The sequence below is a fragment of the Anopheles funestus genome, chromosome 3RL (assembly GCF_943734845.2).
Source record: "Anopheles funestus chromosome 3RL, idAnoFuneDA-416_04, whole genome shotgun sequence".
In the NCBI taxonomy this organism is placed as follows: Eukaryota; Metazoa; Arthropoda; class Insecta; order Diptera; family Culicidae; genus Anopheles; species Anopheles funestus.
The window spans coordinates 40028431-40039054 of NC_064599.1; the positions used below are offsets into that span (position 1 = coordinate 40028431).

General features: G+C 43.0%; 1 protein-coding gene across 7 annotated transcripts in view; it reads left to right on the forward strand.

Moving 5' to 3' along the window:
* Positions 1 to 10624, forward strand: part of LOC125768827 (uncharacterized) — a 109382-nt gene that overhangs the window by 83303 nt on the left and 15455 nt on the right. For 2 of the 7 annotated variants that reach the window (XM_049437004.1, XM_049437005.1), the window contains exon 2: positions 4585 to 9265. The exons of 4 other annotated variants lie outside the window; for them this stretch is intronic. In XM_049437004.1, coding sequence (XP_049292961.1) covers positions 5417 to 7201 — 1785 coding nt within the window. In that variant the 5' untranslated portion in view covers positions 4585 to 5416 and the 3' untranslated portion in view covers positions 7202 to 9265. Of the gene's footprint in view, positions 1 to 204; positions 9266 to 10624 lie in introns of those variants that run through there. One more of the 7 variants, XM_049437006.1, reaches the window with a different exon arrangement.

A 10624-nucleotide genomic window follows, 5' to 3' on the forward strand; every position in this document is an offset into this window, starting at 1 on the left:
ACTTACTATCGAAGAGTGAATTAAACTCCGAACGATACCGAACGTCCCAGCCCTTAACGTCGTCCACATGTACAGGGGAGGCGTTGTATGTCCAATTTGAAACCGCAAAACCGTTGACATACATTCTTTACTTATTTGTCATTATGATTTAAAACGTTGCGAATTAGGTTGTTCGGTATCTTTATATTGACGTCTTCAATCCACCAGAACAGCTGCACAATTAAAAAAAGTATTTGAATGACACTTTCATCATCTTTTTATCATTTCTTATAGTGTCAACAATTTTCACGAGCAAAATTTTAGAATTCGCCGAGAATTTGAGTGTCGTAAACATGGAACAGAATTCATATATTCATATTAGTACACTCATTATTTGGTCCTTTACGACTGATGATTATTCGGACTCGAAAAATAATCACGCGTATCTGAGTATATATTTGTTATAGTCAGGGCCCTTCTGACTCCATTTATTATCTTTACTACTGATGCTGAGGATGATGATGATGGGTTTTGTGGTTGATTAATATGCAATTTCTTGGTTTTCCCTCACAATCCGGACCTAACGACCTGCTCCTAATTTCTAATAAAGAAGTAGCTTCAAACTGAATGATACTGTGGGATATTTTGGTATTTAATACCATAATACTGATTTTTGACTAGTTTTTGACTAATTTTTGACATCATCAAATGAGCCAAAATATATAGCTCTCAATAAACGCTGTTTTCATTCAAATGCAACAAATATAAAGAATATGTTATACTGCAATAGACGCGTTTAGACGAGCTTTCATCGGAATATATAATAACGGATTCTACAAAAATATGTTACCAAGCTTCCTTTCATCTACATCGATTACCCTCGATTTAACTATTATGAGCATTGAAACATTGGCCTTTTTTTGTTTCAAACAATATTTTACATTGCCTTTTATCCAGCATTACAATGTCCTTACCACATGACGCTATCGATTCCGGCAAACCAGAAGCCAACAAGTGCCGAGTAACAGATTGTTCACAAACGCAAATCATCCCTTCTTAGACAAACACACGCCGAACGCACAATGCTTTCCTTTCCCGGCGACAACGAAGAAAACGTTTTCCATTTCCCATTACCCTCAAATCGGTTCCCCAAAATCACTTCCCAGCCCGGTTGCACAACACAAGAATCTCGTTCGTTTTATAGCCTCGAACGATATGCCACTCCACTTCGTTTGCACACGGTGGCTGAAACTATGCAGCTCGTGTATGATCCCATGTACGGGCAGGACGACGCTCTGCTCGGCAACACCGAAACTTGCGACTGGAGGGAAATAGCTTTTGTTGAACTTTATCAGCCTCAAATTGAATTTAGGTTGAACTATGCGGTTTACGTAATATCAATAAACTGGGGGACCCCCGGTTCGTCATTGTCGGTGCCTGAAAATGCTTCATTGTTTCTTTACGCTTGCAAGCATAAAAGTGGCACTGACGAGAATGGAAATGGTGCCCGGGGGGAGGGGTGGAAAACCACAAATGCCGCAAACCACACCAGGGCACCCCCACCCCGTCGTGGGCTTCGGTAATTGTGGCTGTCTGATTGCACACTACAAACACTCGCGCAAGACACGTTAGTTGCGGCAACCTGTAACCTGTGCCGAGCGTTGGGAAATAGTTGAATACTGAGCAAAGACCGACGCTGCATTGTCAAAGATCGTAACCTCGAATGCACACACTGCAGCTGGTACTGGTTGTATTAATATGTGCTTGGATAGTCCATTACTTATTGAAGGCACTTCGCCTGCATGCTTAAGGAGGGCGATTATGTGCATAAGCTTGGAGTGCATATTTGGTTCTTGCTTTTCAAACTGATTCTATGACGCAAGATGGAAGGTAATGACGCTTTTTTAAATTTTCCTGCTGTTATTCACGAGCCCGAAATAGATACCGAGGAAAAACAAACTCTTTTAAATCAAACATATTTATTGTTACACCCAACAAAGATTATATTTTGGTAAAGCTTCGACATTTATTGTGTTGGAACAGGAACATATTTATAAGTGATTTTTTTTAAATAGTTTACACTAAGACGCAAAAGAATTAACAATAAACCCAATAAAAAAGCAAAACTCTTGCGTACCCAATACGCAACCAAAACTTGAGACGTGGGCTTGATTTACGACTGCTTACAACTTTCTTTATTATGTCATACCTTTTTACGCATTACATAACTCGTCATTATCATCATAACTAATTGACTTATGTGCGGCACATGCCACTGTAAGTGCTAGTACACAAAATCGTATTCATAAATTATGTTTTCCATGACACGTCAGCACCCACACCTACTCATCTCTTACGACACAAATTCAGCAAATTCCCGGCAAAATCACTACAGCTAGGAAAAGACGACACTATGTATATCGCATCATATCGTGATGAAATGGTAAATCCCACATTTTATCGATAACATCTTGTCACAAAAAGGCGCCTTCCTGCACCTAATCCTCTCGATGACAGTAAGCGAAGGGTAAAAAAGTGGAACGAAGAGGTAAAAGCAAACCACCCGACCACCGACCATGATAATCCCTGACAAACCAGCGTCTAGCGCGGACGAGACGTTAGAAAGCTACGGTTTTTTTTGGTTGTTGTATTTTGCAGTTTCCTGTTGGTTCACGATTTCCGGAACGATCTTTTCGAACTCGTACTGCTACTTCCGTTCCATTTGGCTCGGGTTTCTGGTGCATTTCGCTTCACCATTTGTTGATTTATGCATCATCATGCTTTTTCCCGAAAGAAATCGTTTCCTTTGGCAGAACTTTTTTTCCGTTCTTGTTCATTCTTTTGTGTGTTGTGCAAGTGCAATTTTATTTTTATAGTTGAACCATTTAACGTTATAAAAAACAAGCATCTTTAAAGTAATTCATCCATAATGTTTGCGATAAAGCTATTAGGTGCAACGGTTACAACAAATTGATTGCCGCTCTTCTTATAGGGTGATATCATATTTGTGAAACGTCTGATAACAATTCAGACGTTTAAGACGTTTGTTTTATGGATTCTTTTCGCCCTTTTGATTCTATCTGGAAGCTTTCGGATCAATCTTAACGTCCTCAATTGGGATTGCTTGAGCAAAATATTTTTATGTGTTTGTTTGTTCGTTGTAGTTTTAGTTGAAATTGTTGAAACCAGCGAAAGAAAAAATGTTAAACCAACAAAACTTTTTTTGTTAATCTTTTTTAATGACAACATTTCGGCGGAAGCTTTTATCAGCTTAGACAAGGGATGATAATGAAAGATTATTGTACAGCATATAGGATTAGCAAATTTTCTCTGTCTTACCATTAAACATTGTACCATGTGCTGTGTAATTCTGCGAGAGAAAAGATCCATTTTAAAACTTTACTTTTGTTTTGAATTTTTGCGAAACAATTTGACTGATCGTTTAAATTACCCGAGGAAACGCTTATGCTTCATAGGCAAATAACAAAATACTAACAACAGGCGTATGTAAAGTTACCAGTAATTCTATTTTTATCATGCATCTCGATAATCTTTAAGGCGTAATGTATTGCCGTGTTAGCATACCTGTCGTACAAATGATACGTTGTTTTCGTTGCCTTATGCAATTCTTGCCACGTGTACAGATGATTGATTATAGTGAATCGATCACAGAACACCAAGCCATTACGAACCAGACGAGTTTTTATGGCCATTATTGTGATAAATTTGTGCTTGATTTAATTTGATTCTTTTCGACGTGTAATTTAGAAACACCTGTGTGTTTCATTGAGGAATACATTATTAAACATAATATGTATTTAATGTATTGAACTGTGTTATTGACAACTTTTAAGTCTACTGATATTTGTATCGTGTTTAAGCTTAACTCATCAAACGAAAGGCACATCATCCTAATAGTTCCTTTCAAACGAAACTTCAAACAAAAGGCAGAAAATCCTAAATTAACTACTACGTTTATCATATTCGATTACGCGTTTCAGTATTGTATGTTCACTCTATCGTATCTATTGAATCTCTTGTGTTAAATGGTGGAAGAAGAACACTAACAAAATGTTTCCCCACAAGTTGTTGTAGAATTAATGAACATCTTTTAAATAAAACTGCCTGTCATCTTATCGTTCTGTCGAGAGCCATGCAGGTAGTTTGTTAAAATATAAATAGGAACAAGTTAAATTATTAGCATATATCAGCATCAGGAATTTTATTATGAACCTAAATCAAACATTTACGTTACCTGAACAAAATAATACATTTATATATTTGTCAGGGATGGATTTGAGGAACATGCAAGTTGAAAATATTTAAGTAAACGATATTTAAAAGGCATGTAAGGGATTGCAACCGCAACAGATGGTTCTTCCACCTTTGCTTCAGTGTATTTCTTGCTACCGTACAACCATACCACCGTAATAGAAAAAGTAGTGTTTTTGTGTTATTTCATTCCCTGTCACGTCGATAAAGCGTAACTCAAAAAAGCATACAAAATCAGTCATCAGCACGATCAGCATTCATCATCGAACAAAGCTACAACATAAAAAAGTCGACCATTGGGAGAAAAATATGTTTATTATCATTTCTTTGCAGTGCTTCACTTCTGGTATTCTGCACACAGTGTTTTTTATGTCAGTGGTTTCAATTATGCTTTATCCCTGCAACACACGCACGCATTGAAACGCATTGTCCAGCATCTGCTATAAATCCAAATCAGTGCCATAATCACGCTGCTACACCGGTTAGATCGACCGAAGTGCAACCCCCCAGCGAGTTCGGTCGAACATCTGCCGCTGCTTCATCCCGTGCCGTGAAAGTGACCGTAAAGTGCATCCGCATGGTGACAATAATCATTCCCATCTACGTAGTGATAGTCGTGTTCGTAACACTGCTGGTAATACTGTAGGGAAAGCGGCAAGCGCACCAGTGAACCACCCAAATGATCGTCCCTCCCACCCGTGCTGCGGTGCTCGTATTCCGATGTTGTTGCGCACCGTGCTGCTTCGGTATAGGTCGGCTGGGGTGCATTGGTGCACGTGTTACCGTTGCTGCTGCTGCTGCTGCTGCTACATTGCTGCCGTGCGCTAGACAAACGATCCGATCGTGAGCATCACTTGTGAGGACGGATCGTTGTTTTGTTTTTTGTTTGCTGTTTGGGAATCTTCGGGTGTTAGCGTACGGGGAAACCCGTTGCGTTTCGGGCAGTTTGCGGCCGTCTGTGTTTGCGGCACGGAACTATTGCAAAACCATTCTGCGGCAGCGCGAACACATTCACGACTAATCAGCGGGACGCGCTAGTACTGCCTACAGTACTAGCAGCGCCTAGCCAGGGACCGCAATAGCATCGACACGCAGGTATCCCCGGGGCCAGAACGCACCGGTGCGATCAGCCAGCGGTACGTGGGCACAACGCAGACCGGCGATCATGGCGAAGGTGTCGGCCAGCACGCACCAGGACCCGGCCATCCTCGACATGATGGAGATCAGCAAGAAACGCCCACCGAAGCTAAAGTCAGCCGATCGGACCGTTTCGGTGCGGATCGACAACTACTCGCCCGGCAGTGGTGGTGCAGGTGGAGGAGGATCTTCCGGTGGTGGTGGTGTTGGTGGTGGGGGCGGAAGTCGGGAGGGAAGCGGAAGTGCTACGGGTGGCAGCAGTCCGATCATGCTGGACAACAGTTTGATCCTGCACCACAGCCCGGTGGAGCGGCTGTCACCGATACCGATGCAAAAGCACTCACCCGATCCGAAGATATTCTTCCGCAGCGAAGCATCGCCGACGTCGCTCAAGGTGGAGGATCCGTGGAGCATCGCCAGGAAGCAGTTTCGCCGATCGGATACGCTGCACGTATACTCGCCTTCGATGCATCAGCTACGTAAGGCCACCTCGTTCCATTCGCGCAGCAACAGCGGTGGCTCTAATCCGGACGAGATTGTGGCCGCACCGATCATTCGGCATAGCAGCGTTCGGCACACACATATCTATCCGCGCGAGTATCTAGTGAAGCAGGACAGCGGCGGAGGCGTCAGTAGCGGCGGTGGTGAGGACGAGGATGAGGAGCTAACGGTGGCAGCGGCGGCAGCGGCTGCAGCAGCGGCCAACTATCGTCAGCATTCGCCGAACGTAAACGCAAACCGCCGGAACTGCCACATGCATCGTTCTTTCAACGATCAGCAGAAGCGAAACGCGGCCTTTTTACGGCGGGACTCGGTAAAGTTCCATTCACTTGGGGAGGATATCCCGGCGGAGGTGGTGGACCGGAGTCCACGCGAGTCGAAAAAGTTCAGCTCGGCCAATGCGTCGCTAGAGAACGAAATTTATCGATCTCGCAGCAACAGCCGGACAGACAAGAAGGGTGAATCGTTCTCGGAGTTTGTTAGTCGGCAGAATAGCAAGAAGTACAACCAGAAGAACAGTACCACCAGCCTCGATCAGGCGCTACCGTACGTGGGTGGCAGCGGGGGCGGTAGCTTTCGGCGCTCACTGATCCAACATTCGAATGCCCACCTGCTCAGCCCAAACCCACCGTTTTTGGACGACTTTAAGCCCCAGAAATCGCCCATCTTCGACCAGAAGAAGTCGTACTCATTGCGGTATAAAAACGGACGCCAGGATGCGCGCGAAAACTTTAAAGCGAAAAAGTCGAAAAGTTTCATCGTGGATCTGGAGCCACCGCCACCGGCGATCATCAGTGCGACCGGCAGCCCTTACCGCAAGGATAGTATGGCGTTCACGCCCGAGGAGGCAGACAAGATCTACAAAGCGTCCCGGAAGCTTTCCTCCAACCTCATGCTGGACGATATTGGCCGGACAGAAATATCACCCATCCCGATGGATATAATGGACATCAACTATGGCGTGATCATGAAAACGTACCAGATGAATCGCCAAAAGTCGCTCGGTGCGTCACGCAAGGGTCGTCGAAAGTTTGCCGACAAAAAGCTGGCGGGCAGCAGCTTCGACGACGATACCGAGTCGTCCAAGAAGCGTAAGCGCATCGTCTGCATCGTTATGACCGTCTTCCTAGTGCTCGCACTGTTCAGTGTGCTGGCAGTGCTGGTAACGCTCACGCATACCAGCTCCGGTAGTTCCAGCTCGTCCACGCAAACCAAGACACAGTACACGTTCGCGCGCGACACACCGATCCATGCCATCCCGACCTACATGGTGTCGAAGGATTCGCCCAAACACTACAACGGTGCCAATTGATGCGGCAACTTCAGCCGCACCCGTCCGCTAAACGCACCCGTGTCGCGCTGGCAGGCGCGTGGTAGCGGAGGTGGCGGGGGCGGCGGTGGAGCGGTTACGTCCGACGCCATCATCTGTCTGGTGGAGCAGCACAGTTAGTAGCGTCTGGGGCGACGTCGTCGTCGCCGGCGTAGTGTTGTAGCGGTTAGCCGTAATGGAACTAGCGTTCATAGCAGCAACAGTACCAGCGAGGACGTTACCGCCCATCGTGAAGGTGTCGGAAGGGGGGAAGATAACAGCATCCGTGTTGGTGGTAGCAAGGGCGGTGAACTGAGCGCGAACATAACAATATCCAACGAAGTGCCAAGGACGACCCCGGCGCAACAGCATCGTTACGCACGAGGGCGGCCAAATTTTTTTAAAAACAATCTCATCGTACGTCGAAGACGGAGATCGAGGGCAGCAGTCACCGGAAAGCAACACTCGGTTACGGGCAGCACTGATTCGTAACGTAGTAGACAATGCCGATACGGGCGGTGGCAGAGCCTAGCACCGGTTTTAACCGCACGGAAAACCGTACATGCCACGGAGCTTACCAGTAGAATGTTTAGAAGCAACCACGTAACAGTATGCGTGTTGGACGATTTGTTTTGTTTTGGGTGTAGGGAAGAGGACAGAAAACGGGGCTAGATGCCACCCGAACACGACTGCAAATGTGTGCCCAGTGATCAGGGTGTATCGATCGGATGCGATCGGCAGCCAGAATTCAACGGTAGCATACCGCACACTAACGGAGGAGCAATCGCAATCTATATATAAATATACATATACGATACAATAAGTGGATCTAACCTAGTGCAGCATTATCGGGAACGTCTAGAAACGCAAAACAAAACATATAACTCTAACTACAAGTAAACGTAAACGTAAACATAACTCTAAACAAAAGACAAGCATGATAAACTAAAGAAAAATGCAAAGAAAGGCGATATAACGAGACCGAAACGAGTATTATTGGGTAAACATTTTAATAAGCAAACTAAAGCAGTTAAGCATACTCGAGTATAATCAGAGCAAAATGGAAAGCGAACCAGCATACTACTAGCGTGAGCAGTAACGCAACATCTAACCCCTAAAGTACCCATACACGCACGTCACGTCAACAATAAAGATGAGTAAAGTAAACAGACAACATAAATATTAAAAACGTTAAACAAAGCATGCAAAACAACCAAGCAACCCAACAAATCTTAATCAAAACAAGGCAAAACCATCACGAATGCGAAGTAAACATAACATATACTAACGAAACTAAACAAAAGTAAAAAAGATAACCCATAATTTAAACTCCGTGTATGCAAAACAAAAACGTAGCAAAACTGATGAAAATTGTGAACAAAACGTGTAGAATGTGTTGTTTTTTATAATACAAGAAACTGTAGCCCGAGTGCATTGGGCTGCTGAATAGTACAGTGGACTGTTGCCCTTTCTACGACAGAACGTGAACAACTCCGGGCGAATTGCGTACATCATTTAGAGTGTTAGCGAACGGACAATGGGAACTGTTCCAGCCAACCAAACCAGTGAAGCTAGTATACTGATTCGGGTGACATCGTTTGGTTATGTAGTGCCTATTCCGATCGTGGTTCTTCTGGTTTTTTTGTTGTGGCCTTTTTACGTTGTAAACCGGAAAGGGTCAACTGTCACCATCGCAGCGAACAAACTGTACGGAATGATGTTAATTGCATGTTTCGGAAGTAACGCAGTAACACTTCAGCCACCTGTACCGCTGCGTAAAACACATGTTCATCGTCACCCGTCACAACTGGGCTGTCATTTAATACGACAGTTATAACGCCCGTGGCCTTAAACCGTAAGCAAAGGATAATGGAAAGTGCGATCCCGACCATGACCATGGAGTACTGGTGCGATTTGGTTTATCCGAATTAGGTTTCATTCCGAATGAATTTCGTACTATATCCAAAGATAAGCCAATCTATCGCCTATGGAAGTGCCGGTACGAGAATCACATTATGCCCGATAAACTAAACTTCAACATAAAGTTATAAGGAGTTAATCGCACAGGTAAGTTAGTGTTGGTGCAGTAATTTTATCTTAAGTTAACTTATGTATTGTTCGATTAACACGTGGAAAAAAACATTGAAACATTTATTGTTAATCGCAAGATTAAAATGTAAATTACGAAAAATAATTTAATAACTGCTGCACAAACTTTATGCATCAAATAATTTAATAAATCATTAAAAAATAAAACTACTTCAACCAATCAGAAAAAATGTATGAAATAAAACACAATTATAGGCTTAGAAAACTTCATACAACTTTTTGCAATAACTTTAATATTTTGAAACGAAACACTGAAATGGAGACGCCTGGTACCGTATAGGTTACAAGGAAATTGCTAGCACTAAATTTTGAGAGAGACAAATTGCGAAAGCTCATTCCTTAAACATCTTTCTATTATGTTCGCATTTGGATTACAACGAACAAGAGCTCTCGCTTCGATATAATAACTGTATTTGTTATCCAAAATATCCAGTCATAAGCAGAATCAGAACACCTATTAAATGAATAAAACTTGAACTGCTGTGTATAGAATTGTTGAAGACAAAAATGTGCCCGGATTGTCTTTGTCCAAATCACAAAGATAAAAGCAATCAAAAATGAAAATGGCCCCAATGAACAATTTGTAATACCAGAATACCTGTCTTGCTGCTCGTTTGCTACTGACAACTTCTGTATCAGATGTGCTTGTTTGAGTTCCATGACTCCAATATCCAATATGTAACTGTGGCATGAAAGAGCCTTACCAAGGAAGCTCTGCTTTATTACTATTACGGTTTTTTATGAACCACAAATCAACGATTTCTCATCTCTCAATATATATATTTTATATTTAATCATCATTAAATGGTATTGCAATACATGCTTAAGCAGCCTTATGTACTGTCGTTTAATGGAGGCGCCTGGTGGTTCACAACAAACGTCTGGAAATGTAGACAAACCTTTCTAGTTAACACTATTGTGATTTAAATCTGCTTTACGCCATGCTTTAAAGTGCTAAATACATCATTGCTAAACGTCAAATGATAGATCGACATGAACATTTGGCATCTTGTTGCTTACACAATTTAAGACATTTCCATTACGACGGACTAAAGGAAGGACACACAAAGAAAGGCACAGAGCAAACTATTACAGCCAATTACTTTCTGGCTTGGTTTATTGCTTCGTTGTGTTTGGTTTGTTTGTGTACTTGTCTTTGTATGTGCGAAACATTCTTTATTTGTTGCTCAACGAGTTGACCATGGATTGAGCACTTCGTTTACGAGCTGTTCTGTACGAGCTAAACACTCAAATATGTTGGTGTCTTTTGCTAGCTACTTTTGATGTTCCGTGAAAACCAAACCATAGCTCAACATC